Source organism: Populus trichocarpa, chromosome 1 (genome assembly GCF_000002775.5).
Source record: "Populus trichocarpa isolate Nisqually-1 chromosome 1, P.trichocarpa_v4.1, whole genome shotgun sequence".
NCBI classification, from domain to species: Eukaryota; Viridiplantae; Streptophyta; class Magnoliopsida; order Malpighiales; family Salicaceae; genus Populus; species Populus trichocarpa.
This window is the reverse complement of record NC_037285.2, coordinates 44610133-44630060: the sequence shown is the minus strand read 5'-3', so window position 1 is coordinate 44630060 and position 19928 is coordinate 44610133. Positions and strand designations below refer to the sequence as shown.

General features: G+C 30.6%; 1 protein-coding gene across 1 annotated transcript; it reads left to right on the top strand.

The window, feature by feature from the left end:
* The first annotated feature begins 882 nt into the window (after positions 1-882).
* On the top strand, positions 883-5042 carry LOC18095907 (gibberellin 2-beta-dioxygenase 8). The gene is made up of 3 exons (XM_006370566.3): positions 883-1563; positions 4037-4358; positions 4657-5042. Exons 1-3 carry the CDS (start codon positions 1121-1123, stop codon positions 4885-4887), a joined length of 996 nt encoding a protein of 331 aa, XP_006370628.3. The 5' UTR covers positions 883-1120; the 3' UTR covers positions 4888-5042.
* Positions 5043-19928: the final 14886 nt, after the last annotated feature.

Genomic DNA, 19928 nt, shown 5'->3' with positions numbered 1-19928 from the left:
AATTGTCGAAAAGGTTTTCCAGCAACAAGTAATGGCTAATTAATGTGAAAGTACAATGAAATAATTTAATTATATTTAATTAACCTAATAGTTTAAAGGTTATAATTATACAAAAAAATATTGTATAATTAATGATTAATGATTTTTAATTAAATCAAAATATTTAATCAAAATATTTTTAAATATTTAATCTCTAACACTGCTAATTAATGATTTTTAATTAAATCAAAATATTTAATATGAATTTAATAACAATTGACCAAGTGATTAGGTCTCTCGCTATTTCGGGATAAGGGTGGAATAAATTTCAGAACTGGATGACAAAATGAATTGTATTAATTTCTCCTTTTAGATGGATTTTCTTTCTTTTAAAATAGAAACAGATGAATGATCTTACGGTCTTGTACATATACAGGTATGTAGTGGGTGTAGAAAAGTGAATCTGATCCATGATCCATATGTATAATTCTCATCAATAAGTAACAAGGAAAGAGAGGTGAAGAACATTCAAAGAGATATGATTGAGATTCTCTCATAATATTTTTTATTATATTTATTAAAATTAAACTATAAAATTCAAAATAAATGGAAATGATTGTTTTATTTAACACATGAGAAAAACACAAAGATATAAACACTTTATTTTTTTTTCTTTTATCTATTTTACACAGTTGAATTCAAAATAAATACTGAGACTTGAATCCAGATTGGATTGTGGTATATATTCACAAATATATATTGCTGGATGAAAAGATTTTTCTACAATGCACCTTCCATATCCGAAACAGTTTCCTTTCTTTTCGAAATGATTTATATTTCTTCCCAAAAAACAGATGTATTATTTCCTAAAACATCTTAATTGATCGGTCTAAATATCAAAGGGCATCGATTCTAGACTATGAATAGGTCTGGTTGCACAACAGGGTACAGCCAATGTGTGCAAACACCGCAGGTTGCCATATGCGGTTGCATGCCATTACCAAGTTTGTACTATATATACTGCACTCCCAAGTTTTCTTGCTCTATTTATACTGATGGATTACACATCTTATATCTTCAATTTTGACAAGGATCACATTCTATCCTTTACCTCATCCGTCCCATCTCTCCCTTCATAAAAATGGATCCTCCATTTCAAGAGAAATACAGATCCCTCTTCAACGATTATACCATAGTATCAAAAGACAAGGATGATAGTCTAATGAATGCTAATGATGAGTGTGAGCTGCCTCTCATAGATCTTCATCGTTTGACACTTGAATACTCGGAGAGAGAGCAATGTGTAAAGGAGATAAAGCAGGCTGCAAGTGAATGGGGATTCCTTCAAGTTGTCAATCATGGGATTCCACAAGAGATGTTGAAGAGCCTTCAATACGAGCAAAGGAAGGCTTTCGAACATCCGTTCAGAAAAAAGGCTGAAGACAACATTCTGAATTTGTCTGCAAATAGTTACAGATGGGGAAACCCTAGAGCCACTTGTTTGAGGCAGCTCGCATGGTCAGAAGCCTTCCACGTACCTCTCACTGATATTTCAAGAATCGGTGATGCATACAAGAGTCTCAGGTAACTGTCAAATTTCCTATTGTAGCTAAATGATATATGTAGGCTAATTAAAAACTAATTATGAACATTCTGTGAAATAAACAATGATCAAATGCTTCTGGGATAGGACAGTAGAACACTTTTCTTTTTACATCAAATTCTCAACTATGAAATCCTATATGCAATTTAAAGAAGTTCAGTTTATCAAATGAATCTCATGTGTCTACAAGTTAATGTTCTAGCTAGAGATTTGCAAAGTACATGCATGTTGCTTTATGAAATTAAAGAAATAAATATATAGAGCTCTTATTAATCATTGCTTCTGCACCCCTCATGAGCTCTGTCATGAACCTCATGTTTTGTTCCAAGGTTAGTTCTCTTCGGTTAGTCTGTTTTGTTGTTTGCTCTTTTTTCACTCGCTGCCATTAATTTTTGGCAGCTTTACTCTTGTTTCTCTATTTCCTCCAATTTGGTCTCCAAAATTGGTGTTTTTTTAGTCTATTGACTTATCAAAATATATGCGTCTCTGTGTGTGTGTGGAAGGGAACAACAAGCTATATACAGCTAAAATATAGTTAATTAAGGAGGCCTGACCTAATTAAAATCAATTAATTCTTCAATCTTGAGGTTTTTTGAATGCACTCACAAATTCAAGGTTCATCCAATAGTTTGCTAATTACCTCAGCTAGTGTGATTAAGTGAAAATGAACTATCCAATTGCCTACTATAATGACCATGTACATCTAGTACTTATATAGTTCTGAAAGAACTGGTTTAACATAAGAAAATCAGGGGTCCCGGCAGCTTGGTGTCAATCTTACAAGGCCTTCGAATGTTACAAAAAGAGATTGTCCACAAGGGTCTCATATGTTGGAGATTCTACATAATTAAGACAAATAGAGACATAACTAACCATAGATTTCCTTTCCAAAGCTTATCTAGGTCATGTCAAGCTCGTATGTTTTTATCCATGCATGGTCGATGTTTCCTTACCACCTAACTGCCAAACATTTGCTTGCCCCATTTGTTCAATCATTTCTTGTATGCTCCTGCTGTTTTCTATTGTGGACAAGCTGTGCTTTTTACTTGGCCTGTGTTATTTTTCTTCCTCAATTTTGATTTGTTGCTGTGTTAATTTTTCAGCTTAAATGCAGCTTCTATACACGTTTGTCTTCTTTTCTCTGTATCCCTTTATATGTTTTCGTGGTGTTTTATTTATTTGATCTCATCCTTGTGTTTATTATTTTCCCAATTAAGTCCCTATAAAAAGTTCACTTATTATAATTGTGAACTTATCTCCTTTCTTTATTTTCATTTTGACCTTTCAGGTTTTTCGCCTTGTCCCTCTCCCAAGTTATTTCTCTCTAGTTTTGCTACTAAAAAGAGGGTAGTCCTATATATCTTATCTCTAAATCTCAATATCTCACTTTCTTTTTGGGCTCGAAATTGTATCTTTGATGGAAATCTCAAATCTTAATCATTTTTGTTGTATGCAAGGATGTTAATTCCATTATGTTATGCCGAGAATAACCGATATCTTATATCATTTTAAAAAACAAAATAATTTAGAATAAATTTTATCTCGTTCTAAATCTTACTTTATTATGAATTTTTCAACCAAATTTCAGCCAAATTTTAGTTTTATTCTGTTTATTTTGTCATGTGAATTGTGTTTTTTTGTTTTTTTTAAATAAAATCTATGTTTTTTCTCCTGATTTCATCTTTCAACACTTGGTTTATTGGAGACTGGACTTCATAATTTATTGTGATTTACTTCTTTTATGGTTATCTCAGTTTCATGATCTATGTTGCAAGTTTGAATGATTAATGCAGTTGATTCAAGTTTTTTTTGTCTATTTTTTTAATTGATATATATATTTTTTTAATTTTATCATTCAATATTTTCAAGTTAATTTATCTTTGAATTTGAATTAAGATTTTGTATATTGAGTGTTTGTGTATTAAAAAAAACATAATGTTAACTGAAATAGAAACTTATTTTTTAAAAATAATTTTTTATAGTGTATGGTTGAAAGAAAGAAACTTACAAACTCTAAAATTATCAAATTAAAAATTATATTTATTTTTGCTAGTAAGCTCGTATGATCGAATATCTATTAATTAGAGGTTCCACATTAGTTATTACGAGTCCCATGTGAATATTGGAAAATAATATTTTGTAAGAAAAGCACTCGAGATATAGAATTTTACCTTTCTTCTCTGGCTATACTGCGGTTTTTGAGACAGAAATCACCATTACACATCTTGCAAACATAGCCCAATAATTGATGACCAAAAGGTGTTTCAATTTTCATTTCTCCATTTCAAGTCAATTTTCATTTCTCCATTTCAAGGCAAACTTAAGTATATTGATATGGAGGGCAGAGCCTCCTAGTGTATATCGTCCTTTAACTTGATTATGCACATATACTTGGTTATACATATGCATTATGAACTGGTATCTAATCTTTTTAACACCACTCCATCTTTCCAGTGCAAGCATTGAAGCTTTCACAACAACAGCTAACGCATTAGCTAAAGGCGTGGCAGAAATTCTGGCTGAGAATCTTGGAGTTTCATCCACTTTCTTTGAAGAGAATTGTCCAGAAGAAACTAGTTATCTTCGAATGAACAGATATCCTCCATGTCCATTCTCTTCTGAGGTCTTTGGCTTGATACCTCATACCGATAGTAGTTTCCTCACTGTATTAAATCAAGATCAGATTGGAGGATTGCAACTATTGAAAAATGGAAGATGGATTAACGTTAAACCTAATCCAGAAGCTCTAGTGATTAATATTGGTGACTTATTCCAGGTATGTTCTGTATAAACTTGCACCTACGAGCTAGCTGTATATAAATAAGCTTGAGATTAATTTGAAGGGCGAAATCAATAATTCCCAAGTGAAATAAAAAATAAAAATCAAGGGTGCATGATCTTGTTGACTATAATTTTAAAATTAAAACCTAGTAAATCGAAGAATGGAGCAGACTTGCACATAATATATCAAGAAAATATACTATAATTAGCCTTGGGTATTAAAGTAATTAATTTCTCCTTTATACCCCCCTGGTATTCCCCTTCAATTCATGTTTGTTTTTATTAAAATTCAGGCATTGAGCAATGATGTTTACAAAAGCATCAAGCATCGGGTGCTTGCCCCCCAACAAGTTGAAAGGTTTTCTTTGGCATTTTTCTATTGCCCCACTTATGAGACTGTGATAGAGAGTAGCATCAAGCCATCAAAGTATAAGGAGTTCACATTCAGAGAGTTTATGATGCAGATTCAAAGGGATCTTAAAGCTACTGGTGATAAAGTTGGAGTCTCAAGGTTTCTTCTGTGAACCTGAGCCCCTGTGTGTGCTGGAAAATTTCAAGATAGAATAACTAGTTAAATCAAAGTTCCCTCTTCGTACTGTTTCGATTATTTGAACTGCAACTTAATTGGTAATTTCCATTTCTAAATTACATCGATCAAATGTTTTTGCTTTCTTTTGTTTGAAATTATAGAACATGTCAACATGGCACAGCAAGTCTTCTTTCTTTTTTACTTGAAGTAGGAAGTGGGGTTTTCCCTAAGCTTTGGACTAGCTAGCCCTTCGCTCTTTGAGTTAGCCATGCTAAAACATGTCAGACTTTGGTATAAAAACATGGGATTCTTAGCCTTGTAAGCTCTCTTAAATATTTCCAAAACACTAGGTAACAAGAAACTTAAATGACTAATGATTTGAGAATAATGAGATTTTAACTATGATATTTGGCACGTTGGTGGCATTAATTATAAAACAAATCTACTTGTAAAATCTGAACGCACCAAATATACTTGGATTGAGTTCATCCCAATAAACTTACCGGAATAATTAATTTTGAAACAAATTGATTTTATTGTTTAAACATTAGAGATTAGTAATTTCTAAGGTTAAGAAATGAGGGAAAGTACTGATTTATTTTTAATTTTTTAAGTTGAGGCAATTTACCAAGCACCTTCAAAGAAAAGTAAGGAAACCAGAGATTTATAAAGGATACAAACCTGCAATTTATCATGCATCAAACCTCTTGCTATGATTTTGTATAAGTTAATCCCGCAAATGATTTCTTCCAGGAAATGAATACTTTGGAAGACACCAACAGACAACTGCGTTTATCCCCATATTCAAGTACAGTTCCTTATCTTGAAGACAGCTTCAAAAGTGAGACGTCATTCAATTAAAGATGACTACTTATGAATTTTGTCCACAAGTTGTGCATATGTCTTATGTTTCACATATGGTTTGATTTCTTCCATGCGCACAATTTCCCTACCATTTTGGCCTAACTCCAACACAAGATCAGGCAACGTGATTTCAAGGGGGTCACGTACCTGGGGTTTGGTGGTTACATGTTTTCACTCACAACTCGCAAGTCCTTCTAGGATCTAGCCCGACAGGTTATATACTAGGATCTAGCCCGACAGGCTAAACAAATCTCGTAGATCACCTGCATTTGACCTCATAAAAGATAGGTCAATCAATTTACTATTAATTACAAGCAAAATAATTTTACATCAAACATATGAATGGGAGATTATGTATAGGATATATTGGGAAATTACCACAAAAAAATACAAATAAACGGTGAATTAACAACATAGTATGAAAAGTTTCCGTTAAATAGAATAGTTTAAGGATGTTATTTAACTGTTTTTTAAGATTATCAAGTTCAATGTGCCAAACATTTAACCACTAGCTCATTAGTATTATGAGGATAAAATGTGGTTTTTTGACCTTCACATAGTATAAAGTTAATCTAATATTAATAAAATATTAATTTTAAATTAAAAGATTAATATATAAAACCCAATATTTAACAAATATTAATTATTAAAAGACTTATTACTCACAAGATTTTGAATCCGCTAGGCATGCTGCTCGTATCGCATGTATCTAGGTGGAGGAACCTACTTGGGATCAGAAATAATGACCCAACGTGTGATACGCATATACCAAATTATATATTTTTTATTTGTAATCACATGATGCATCTCTGTAAATATCTTATTCCTCCGTATATCTCACTCTGATACATAAGCTTTATGTCGGCTTAACCAGTCATAATTATCATTTTTACCCCGATGAGTTATGCCGTGCAATGCTCGTGTCGATGTCTATTGAAACGTGTTGTTTGTAGCCAAACTGTTGCATTACCCAGTCTGGTCAATATAACAAATTAATATAATTAAGAAAAATATCAAATTCATCAACTTATCAATAAATTAATGAAACATTTAATTCATCATAATTTTACCGTATGCATGTTCTCATTCATGAAATCATCAAGCATAATTAATTATATTATTAATTAATTCTAACAATACACATAAAATCTCTAATTTGACAACTTAACATCAATTAAACGCAACATATAATTAATTAATTGAAACTATCATTTCATAATTAATTTAATTTATTTTCATGTTCAACTGTATCAATTCAACATTAATTGATGATATTCTTAACTAATTTCATATTAATTCAACAAACTCTAAATTTATCATAAATCCTAAATTCAACCTAAACAATTATTTTATTTCAACCAAAAAAAAATTATAGCAATATAGTATGTTTATCTTGCTTGTAGGACTAGAAATAAAGTTAGGGTGGAGGTGGTAGTGACGTTAAAGAGAATTGTTGATTTAAAAAAAAAACATCTAATAATGTTTATAGACCTCTAGTAAGTTTGATTTTTTGTTGTTTTAAGGGTTAAATGAAAGTGTTTGGTGGGTTTTTAAAGGGAGAGAGAGGGGTTCCAGCTGTGTCTGTTCTATGTTTTTTTATCTGAGTTTATTAATAAATGCTTACTGAAGGAACTAAAATAGCAAAGAAAATAAAAATATAGGGACTCGGTATTGAGATTCTTAAACAAGAGAGACTAACTAATTATTTTGCTAAAAATACATGACTATATCAATGCAATTAAAATTAAACTACTCACCTTTTCATTTTTTTTACACCAAAAGAAAATTAGTGTCAGGGTTTGCAAACTATATATGTGCTTCTTTTATTTTTATTTTTTTATTGGACAAACCTCAAATATACCCTCACAATATTGGGATAGTGTCAATTTTTCCTCTAAATTATTTCTTATATCAATTTTACTATAATTTATTTTTATTTCTCAATCAAGAAATTCTCTTAATTAATATTATTAAATTAAATACATTAAGTTCCTTAAAAAATGACACCATTTTGCCTCAAAATAAGAAATACAATCTATTTGGATGAAAGTATTTAATTAAAAATAATCTAAAGTTTGAAAATAAAATTGGTAAGAAATTGTTTTGGAAAAAAAAAACGGTCTATATACTTTGGAGACATTATTTATATTTACTCTTTTTTGTTTTTGGCTTATATACTGAGTCTTGAAATAAGTGTGGGAATTATAGTTACAAACTATATCTTTTTATATTTTAAAAATATTTTTAAAAATAATTAATTTATTTTAAACTAATTTTATTTTGTATTTTTAAATCATTTTGATATATTAATATTAAAAATAAATTTTTTAATAAAATAATATTATTTTAATATATTTATAAATAAAAAATACTTTAAATAACATTTCACCATAAAAGGTCATGTAACCTCAGTGTACATCCAGTCCTCAATCATGATGGTTGGACAATAATAAATTTTCTTCGTCGAACTCGATGCCCTGCAAGAAATAGAGGTGTACCACTGCAAGGCTAGGCCAGGCCAGGCCAGGCTAGGGTAGGCATACGGTGGTGTGGCCACCACATCTGCAATGTTTGTCTGCTTATCACCGTACCGAAGAGACAACCTTGACCCCAAAAGTGGTTGACATTTGTCCATAACTTACAGATTGCAACCCGCCAAGACAGCTCCCGTCGTCTATTGAAGAGAAAATGAAACTTGTAGCATCCAGGAAACCTGAAAAGAAAAAACACCAACCTCACTCAACCCTTCCAAAGGAAAAATACACATTCTACTTGATCAAGAGCAATGACTATTGGTTTGAGAAAAGTCCATAAGGGAACATGCATCACTTTTTTGTTGGTATTTATATTAGCAGTTCATCATATGTTACCGACAAAATCAAGAATATAAATAATTCGTTAAAAAAATTCTCGTCAGTAATTTATAGAATGTTGGTAAATCTGTCTATAATAAATGTATCAATAAATTTATAGACGGATAAAGTATGTCAAAAAAATATATGTTTTATTCTATCGGTAAATATAACATAGTATCGACAAAAATATATGTCTTAATCATTTGGAATCGATTGTGAGCATCCAACTATTGAAGTACTATGGGTCATCCACAAGTTCTCGGTCATAGTGTTAGAGTCTGCACACTTGATTTCTATCGGGCCTATCGAATGATCCTGCCTCTAACCACAAATCTGGATCGATATTCGGATGGGTCGAAGGATCGTCCTCGTATCTCTCATTCAACCGATTGTTATATATATCTTGGAAAGAAAAAAATTAATTCATCAAATTCAAGGAAATTATAACTTAGAAAAAAATAATTGAAAACAAACATACCACAAAGTGTTGAGCTCGACTATCAACAAATTGTTACACTCTTTTTTTACGGTCATCACTCTGCACATGCGTTTCAACAAAAAGCTCCATCAAGTTTGGCTCGCATCCAAGAATCGTAGCTTGCAATAAAAAAATATTATCAGTTAAATATATTTATAAAAAACAACTAATAAAAAAATGGATGTAATAAAAAAATCCTACCATCCGCTTCGCATCCGAAATGAACAAAACAAAGTTGTTGGTGTGCATGGTAACAGAACCATGTACATGTTGGTTCTAGTAATTTGTACTAGACTGTGACTGTATAGTGAAACGCATAGATGTCTCATGATGAATATATTTCGCCCATATAGCCTTTGAGACGTACGGTGGTTTAAAATACTTCCACACTACCACATCATTCTAGTTTAGAAGCTCTATTTCTTTCCTATATTTTTTGTGGGGGTTTTGCGCCTCATACTAAAAATCACACAACCTATATGGTACAAATTAATTGTCTGTTAGTAAATGAAAAATAAAATTTCAATATTTGGAATAAAAAAATATCTTGAATTCGATCTCACCTAATTGTAGCGTGATTCTCCCAAACTATCCTCATAGCATTATCATCAGCTCTTTCCCATTCAAATTTTCTCTTGAAATAAAAATTTATAAAAGAAAATTTTCAATAATTCCAATAAACGATCCAAATTAACATAAAAAATATTTAAGTTAATACTAATCTTAAACCTTGAAAACCATGCATCGACCTACGATTTCCATTCAAGATTTTGGAAACATAGCTCCATTGAAACAATGGAATTTCCATCGACAATTTAAAGAACGATGTTATTGTTTTAGAAACCTTAATGTTTGTATTTCTTAAATGAAATTGCATTCGTTAAATGAAAGTAAAACAAACTTACATTGAAAGGTCATCCTTCCATTAGACCTCGTACTTGCAGGTAAATGAATCTCATTGTAAAGGGACCCCACTTTAATGTTGCAACATTGCACTCGACAGGCCAGCATCGTAAGTAAATGTCCATGTTTCAAGTGTATGTTCTTGGTCGGCACCTAATGACCCATGGTTGTCAGCATTGCTACTAGAAAAACTAGTAGCAATCCTGCCCTCGCAATGTGTAATAAACTTTCTCCAGAGCATCTACACAAATTAAAGGATAAAGAAATTAAATGATTTTTTTAAAAAAAAATCGGCAGCATCTCTCCTATACAGGAAACTACCCAAAATTGTAAAACTTGCGAATACACAACATATATGCCACAAACCAGTTGACTTTATTCAATTTCTTCTAACAATTTAGCATAATTTAATTTCATAGAAAATTTTCATTTTCTACATGATAATATTTTTAATCATAAATTTACAACAAATTATTATAAATTTACAACAAATTAAAAATATTAATTAAAACTAATCCTACACATTTAATTGAAATTGAACAACATAATTGAAAACAAAAACAACTAAAATTCATCAAAATAATGCAAAAATTATTACAATAGCAACTAAAATTCAACACAATTATTTCTAAGTGATAATATTTTTAATCCTAATTTTTTTTTAAATATATTCTAAAATTATTCCTACACATTTAATTGAAATTGAACAATAAATTTGAAAAACATAACTAAAATTCAACAAAATAATGCAAAAATTATTCCAATAACAACTAAAATTCATGTCATTTATTAATTCATAAAATTATTAAGAACACAAAATTGAACAAAAATAATGACAATAAATAAATAAATAATGCAAAAAAAAAAACACAAAAAAAGGAATGAAAAAATCTTACCTTAAGGCGAGCTTGATTTCGACTCTTAATTAAAAAACCAAAAAAGAAATGAAAAGAAAAGAAAAAGAAATGGCATTGTTATAAACCCAAAAAAAAAAAAATTAAGAAGAAGAAAGAAGAAAGACAACATACCTTAAGATGAGAAGAAAAGAGAATGCTTGATCTCGGGTTTGAAGGAGAGAGAGAAGAGAAGAGAAAAAGAGATAAACAGGTGTGTGAGAGAATATGAGAGAAGAAGATAAAGCCCTGATATCTCATGGTTCAAGTCTTTTATTTTAGTTTTTACTGACGGGATTACCGAAAAAATATTTAATATTATTATTTTTAATATTTTCATTGGTGATTCCATTTGTAAATTCAAATTGGCGAAGAGGAACAATTCTCATGGTCTCTAGAATATAGAGACAAACACATTCCATCGGTATACCTGTATGTAATGTGTCTAATAACAAAATAGTGTTTGATGATAAATTGTATCTGTATTTCCTATTTATCCATCCTACAAATACTTAAATTCACAAAAAAAGCATACACACACAACACAATAACACAAGTTCACATCATAATAATAAAATAAATATTTCTTTGCCATTCAATAATAAATTAACATCATTGTCTTTACATTGAAGTGAATTTCATCCATAAATATTACATTATAGTTTATGGCATTACACATTCGTGCTGTGCAAATTAATCAAAATTATATTTTTCATCGTTAATTGACTTATCGTCATCTCCATCACAATCTTGTATGTTGATTTCATCGCTATCATCTTCATTGACTTGTTTATGTTCGCAAGAGCTCAAGATTCAAATCTTTAGTGTCATCATTAATAAAAACATTCTCAGTAATATGAAAATTTGTATTTTTTCTAAGTCATTAGACAAAGCAACTTAATATGGATCAACTAACTCATTAAGTTGAAAGACATCATCTCCCACAATTAATTCATCGTTGTCATCCTGAATAACCTCATCACGACCCCTGGGTTTGGTTTTCACCATGGATAACTAATTAGCTCTTGAACGATCATTTCTAAAGGAATGATTGTATGTGTAAGAAACTTATTAGCATTGCTTAGAGAGAACAAAGACATCATTGACATTAGAGAGTCTAGCCTTTAAATTAATTTTGACTAACCTATGATGGAGATCTACTTTGATTTCTTTGTCAGTGGTGTCATACAAATAGCATTTGAATAAAAATACTTTATTCTGCTTTATATGATATTACAATTCAATGACCTCTTCCAACTTCTTATAGTTGTCAACTTCAGACTCATTAAAAGTCGATCCCTTAACATAAACTCCACTGTTATATGTCTTTCTACCCTACCTATATTTTTCAGTATAAAACACATGTTCATTGACAAAATACCCGTTGTAGCACTTCACCTTATTTTTATGACTGAGACTTAGTAAAGACAAAGTAACACTAGCATTCTATCCTGATTGATAAACCTGGTACATGAAGTATAACCATGAATAGTTAACATGAAATGTGTAATGAAATTAAGTATCACGAGAGATAAAAATAATTAAATAGTACTTACATGTGTTCTAAACCACGTGAAAGTTTTTTCATCTTGTAATCAAAAGATTTGGGATTCAGTCAGTTGAGAGTTTTGCAATAGTAAATATTGATGATGTTGCCTGCGAGAAATTCAATAATGTATTAGTTTATGATATTATAAGAGATAAATTGTTAAAAAAATAACAACATGTTAAGTAGTATACTTACTAAATAAAAGGTCTCAGTTCATCATAATTAAATAACATATAATTATATGCTTATTTGAATTCTATTTTTAACAAATATCTTCCCATCACATAATTAAATGAATGTTTTGAAATATGCAAAGAAAGATAATAAAATTTTAATTATGATGTATGTGTAAACCCTAACCTCTCAAATGCATATATGCATCTATATTGGACCGAACCTCTAACTTTTGCCTCAAATAGTAAATGCACGGGTAGATGTTTTATTGAGTAAAAAAAAGATGGAGGGAATATCATCTCAAGTTTGCATATTGTTTGGATAATATTCGTTTCAAGCCTCTTCATGTGTTGTTTCTGTAACTTGTTGGAGCATATATCTCTAAAGACGTGATTGATCTCCGTGAGTGCATCTCATATCCCCTTTACCAATAAATCTCGGTACACTAATGGAATGAATATTTGCATAAACATGTGGTAGTTATGACTCTTCATTCCATACAATTTGCAATCCTTAAAATTCACCAACCTTGATATGTTTGAGGAATGTCCATCAGGAAAATATAGACTTTTAAGCCATTGGTAGACAAGTAACTGTGTATTCTTGTCTAAGGCGAAGTTGGTTTTGGGTTTTATGACTTGTGACCTAATATAAGTCAACTCTATATTTTTACGGTGACAAAACAAAGCTATATGCATTCTAACCCTGATGTTGTCCTTTGTCATCCCATTTATGTCTATAACCGTGTTGAAAATATTCTCAAACACATTCTTTTCTGTGTGCATGATATCAGGGTTATGGTGAGGAGATTGGCCTTTCAATAAAAAAACTCTTAAAAAATACTCTGTTTTATCTAATTATGAGTCAAACCATAACTAGAAAACTTCTGCTTATTGGATTGAAAACCAAACACAATGTCACCGTACTTCGACACTATGTTTTACAATTCTTCACCTAAAAGAAGTGGTGGTGCAACATCCATTTTAACTTTGCCAACAAATAAGTCCTTTATGTTTTTTTTTGAACCTGTAATCTGTTAGCAAGAACCATAGATGACAGTCGAAAAAAGATGATTTCCTATTGTTTGTTAGCATGAATGTCTTGTTATTTTCTATACAGTATGGATATGCTAGTTTGTCATGCATGCTCCAACCAGAAACCTTTCTATAAACTGGAAAATAATTAATAGTCCACATTAAAGTTGTATTCATCAGAAAATTTTGTTTCCTCGATACATCATAAGTCAAAGCTCTGGATGACCACAACTGCTATTCGGCAAAAATATTTGTATTTGGGGTAAAGATATACAAATTTGGATGAGTAAAGACTTTAATGAGGATTTTGGAAGGCTTAATTAATTTTATTAAGGACTTAATTGCAAGAAAAATCAATTTTTTAGAGTCAATTCAGGTGTTAATTGGAAGAAATTGAAGTTTGGGAACTAAAATTAGACTTTGTAAAGTTTAATTGGTCAAATAAGGGGTTTAATTATGAAAAATTAAAGTTTAATAGCTAATTAAGGGTTTGATTGAAAAAATTCAAAACGAATGATCAAATCGTAAAAGGCGTAAGATTTTAAAGGCTAAAATTGACCACATCAAGGGGAAAATTGAAGAAATCAAAAACCAAGAACGAAAATGAAAATGACGCTAAACTTTCAGGCTGATATTTGAGTCTGGCGAGGGTTAAATTGCATGCAATTAAAATTTTTGTGTCAATTAATGGTGCATGTGCCTCAATTAGAAGAATGGAGATTAAATTGAAACTTTGTCAAATCCTAAATTAAAAACCCTAAATTTAGAGTTTAACCTAGACGACGTGTTATTCAGCATTTGATTATCTTCTTCTTTCGCAGTTCACAATGATTAGGTTGGCACATTTCAAGAGTTCGTTGTGAAGTTTTAGACCTCTAAATGGCATGTGATTTTTTACAAATAAAAGAGGAACATCCCTTCTACAATCCCATTTCTATGAAATTGGACGTTTACATCCAAATTCTTCCATAGAAAAGCCCGACATCTTGTCACTGATCAACTATAACTTAATTTTCAGATTATTAGCTGATTAAGTTGGCACTTTCAAGCAAGTGAATATGGAGCTACAGATCTCTAAATTAAGCAAGGTTAGATCCAAACAAAAGATGTTCACCCCTTTACCAACTTCAGGTGGTCTTCAATGATAATGACATTAGAATTGCTCCAACGAAGCATAAAAAATAGCCAACTCGGTCAGCCTTAACTGAGATATCTATTGGTGCAAAACCACCTAATCTTTTTATGTGTTCACACTTTAAAGCTCTTTGAGGGTTCTTATTAAGGGCTATAAATCATTCCTCTAAGATTAGAAGGTAAAGAATGCATGCCTATGTCTTCAAATATAGGAAAACCACCTAGGCATAAATCACCATTGCAAAAAACATTGAATGACAGAGGTTCTAGCTGTGAAATTTTATTTAGAACTCTCTCATTTTAATCAAAGGGCTCAACTTTGATCAATCTTTAATGAAATCCATCAAAAACCCTAGAAAACCCTATAAATAACTTTAAAAACTCGAGCTGAAGAGAGGAGGAAAAAAGGTGAGAAATATTGAGAAGGTACCCTAGTTATGAAGGTTGACGAGCCTAGTATAGGGTTTTTTCATTTTTCAAAGGGAAGCTAGTTCGTGGAAACAAAACCTTATAAAGGAAAGCAAAGAAGGGCAATAGTTGTTCTAAGGGTTTGAAGGTATATTTCTTAACCTAAAAGTGGAGTCCATGTGGCCTGTGTGAGTTGATTTTGATTGTCATTTGGTTTGTATTTATGTTTACAAGTATGGAAATGTGCTTGGAATGCTTGAAAAGTAGGGATGTGCTTGTTTCTTTTTCTTTTTCTTTTTTGTAATTTTTGATTTTATGGTTTGATGTTATTCTTTTAAGCATTTTAGGATGGGTTCGATTTTTTTGATGGAATAAAAGCCTTTTAGTTAAGTTAGTTTTTGATACAACAATGCTTGTTTTCTTAGTTTTGTTAGTTTAGTAATGCATTGATAAGTCATGTTATTAATCCTGGGTTTATAAGGCTTTAGTCATGATCAAAATATGTTTTGAAAATAAAATTTGAATCCAAATTGCATGGATGAGCTTGATGTTTTTATTTGCAAGTTTTGAAAAATGGGATTTCATGCATGTTTTCTGTGATTTGTTATTTTTTGTTGTTTATTTTGATTCGAATGCATATGAATATGACAATGTGGTTTGTGTGAACAAAAAATATTCGGTTTGGAGGCTTGGTATGCATTTTTGGGTTTGGCAGTAGACTAATGTATTTCTGGGCAAAATCTAGGTTGGTGTTCTTCATGTTCTTCCCAAGAACATTGCTTTAGCTACAAGTTTTTTTACCTGTTTTATTTCATTTCTTTGCATATTCACATTTGCATAACATCATTAGAGAATAATCTAGGGTCTTAATGCATCAATAACTGTTTTTTATGAGTTTTAATCCAAGTGTTTTGTTTTTGGTATATAAACATTTTTGATCAAATCGGGATTATTGAGTGATAATTGTTGAGTTCGTGCTGCTAGAATCACTTCGAATGTTCATTTGTGTTCTTCGTTTTTTCTGGGTTTTGATCCACTTTCACTAACTTTTTTGAGTTTTTGACAAGTTTAATCTTTTTTAGGTTTGTTTGTTTTTTTTTTTTTTGCTTATTTTTAGGTCAAACCCATGTTTTTAGTTTGGTTTATGGTCGAACCAAAGATTTTTGGTTAACCTGGTCGGGTCAAAATTGAATCCATGGCTAAGGCTTTGTTTGGCTAGCAATGTTTTTGCTAAAGGTTTTTTTTTTTAGGGTGTATTTGGCAAACACCCCTTAGGCTTGTTTTAGGGTGTTTTATTACAAATACTGGGTTTTTGTCAAACAAAACACAATAAAAATTGTAAAAAAATTATAAAATAATACCGTTTTTTCTTGCATATGGAAAAAAATCCTTAAAATTATTTGAGCTTTTTTTTTATTTAAAAAATTGAAAATACTTTGGCATGTTTTTAAAAAAGATATTGCATGAATTTTACATTAGGTTTGTAAAATTCCAAAGGATTTTGGTCTATATTTCAATAACCCTAAAAATTATAATTCATGGAAGTTAATGGTCAACATCCTGATATAAGTGTTGGAGCTATAAGTAGGATGGTATTTAAATACCAGGAGTTAACTAGAAAATTTTAAGAATTATTTTATATATTCATCAATTTTAATCGGGAGTATTTTTCATCATAATATACGAGTTGTGGAGAACCCTTTCGCCTTCCAGGATAAGTGAACCTTGTCAGGGCACCTTTATGGACCCTTCCCTTAAGAATTTATCTAGGCATACGAGCCCATTACTAAATTTAAAATGCCAGATTTATTCATGAGTAAATCAGACAAACTACCAATTAGAAACCCATCAAAACCTTTAAATTGTATCTATTAACAAGTCCAAGATGCAAAACAAGTGAAGACTTATGTATTAAGGATTTATTTTAGAGCTTATTGTTAAATCTTTATATCTTACACAATAACAAACTAACATGAACTCACACACTTCACATTGCATACATAAATAAGATTGATATACATTTAATCTATTCAAGTTTTACCAGGTTTGAAACTGCTAAAACTGGTTTTTAAGCTGAACTAGTCAACCGCTTGGACATACCAAATGAACTAGTTGACCATTATTCATCCGTGATGAACTCTTGGGAATTTTGCAGGAACCGGTTGACCGAATGATATGGTCATTTTAACTGATCGACCGTTTTAGCCATCAGAGACATTCCAATGACTATAAACGACTAGTTTCTTTTGGAAACATATATATATATATATATATATGTAGCTCTCGTGAGATTTCTGAACATACTCTAAGTTGTGTTAAATTAAATTTTTATATTCTAACATAAGAGTATAAAATCTCACACTCATTACACTTACACACCTTTAATCATTCTAAGTGCTATTAAGTGAGTTATATAGATTATAGTTTTTAATTGTACAATCTACTATTTCAGATAGTGAATTTTGTTGTAAACAAATCATAATTGTAAACACTTGAGAATTTGGATAAACTATTGGCATTGGTGAGGTATTGTCACCAAGAGAAAAATCTTGAAGAGAGAATATCTTCAAATGGTGTAATTGCTTGGTGTAGATTCATCAAGAGTATTGTATCTTTCACTTGGAATAGTAAAATAGTATAATATTCGAGTACGGTTGATACTTAAGGTGTGGATGTAGACTTGCCGAACCACATTAAAAATCAAATTTGTAACTTTTCTTCTCTTATCTCTCTACTTTAAGCAATTTAATTAACGGAACAACTTATACATCTGAAAACTCAATATACCTTTTAATAGGTTTAATGACTTTTGCGAGTGGAGGAACATGTCAAAAATTGTGAACATTTCATCCAGCACAATCAACTACCGAGGATACAAGAGTGAGGAAGTAATTTCATTGTTCGAAAATAATTCAGTATATATATATATATATGTAGCTCTCGTGAGATTTCTGAACATACTCTAAGTTGTGTTAAATTAAATTTTTATATTCTAACATAAGAGTATAAAATCTCACACTCATTACACTTACACACCTTTAATCATTCTAAGTGCTATTAAGTGAGTTATATAGATTATAGTTTTTAATTGTACAATCTACTATTTCAGATAGTGAATTTTGTTGTAAACAAATCATAATTGTAAACACTTGAGAATTTGGATAAACTATTGGCATTGGTGAGGTATTGTCACCAAGAGAAAAATCTTGAAGAGAGAATATCTTCAAATGGTGTAATTGCTTGGTGTAGATTCATCAAGAGTATTGTATCTTTCACTTGGAATAGTAAAATAGTATAATATTCGAGTACGGTTGATACTTAAGGTGTGGATGTAGACTTGCCGAACCACATTAAAAATCAAATTTGTAACTTTTCTTCTCTTATCTCTCTACTTTAAGCAATTTAATTAACGGAACAACTTATACATCTGAAAACTCAATATACCTTTTAATAGGTTTAATGACTTTTGCGAGTGGAGGAACATGTCAAAAATTGTGAACATTTCATCCAGCACAATCAACTACCGAGGATACAAGAGTGAGGAAGTAATTTCATTGTTCGAAAATAATTCAGTATATATATATATATATGTAGCTCTCGTGAGATTTCTGAACATACTCTAAGTTGTGTTAAATTAAATTTTTATATTCTAACATAAGAGTATAAAATCTCACACTCATTACACTTACACACCTTTAATCATTCTAAGTGCTATTAAGTGAGTTATATAGATTATAGTTTTTAATTGTACAATCTACTATTTCAGATAGTGAATTTTGTTGTAAACAAATCATAATTGTAAACACTTGAGAATTTGGATAAACTATTGGCATTGGTGAGGTATTGTCACCAAGAGAAAAATCTTGAAGAGAGAATATCTTCAAATGGTGTAATTGCTTGGTGTAGATTCATCAAGAGTATTGTATCTTTCACTTGGAATAGTAAAATAGTATAATATTCGAGTACGGTTGATACTTAAGGTGTGGATGTAGACTTGCCGAACCACATTAAAAATCAAATTTGTAACTTTTCTTCTCTTATCTCTCTACTTTAAGCAATTTAATTAACGGAACAACTTATACATCTGAAAACTCAATATACCTTTTAATAGGTTTAATGACTTTTGCGAGTGGAGGAACATGTCAAAAATTGTGAACATTTCATCCAGCACAATCAACTACCGAGGATACAAGAGTGAGGAAGTAATTTCATTGTTCGAAAATAATTCAGTATATATATATATATGTAGCTCTCGTGAGATTTCTGAACATACTCTAAGTTGTGTTAAATTAAATTTTTATATTCTAACATAAGAGTATAAAATCTCACACTCATTACACTTACACACCTTTAATCATTCTAAGTGCTATTAAGTGAGTTATATAGATTATAGTTTTTAATTGTACAATCTACTATTTCAGATAGTGAATTTTGTTGTAAACAAATCATAATTGTAAACACTTGAGAATTTGGATAAACTATTGGCATTGGTGAGGTATTGTCACCAAGAGAAAAATCTTGAAGAGAGAATATCTTCAAATGGTGTAATTGCTTGGTGTAGATTCATCAAGAGTATTGTATCTTTCACTTGGAATAGTAAAATAGTATAATATTCGAGTACGGTTGATACTTAAGGTGTGGATGTAGACTTGCCGAACCACATTAAAAATCAAATTTGTAACTTTTCTTCTCTTATCTCTCTACTTTAAGCAATTTAATTAACGGAACAACTTATACATCTGAA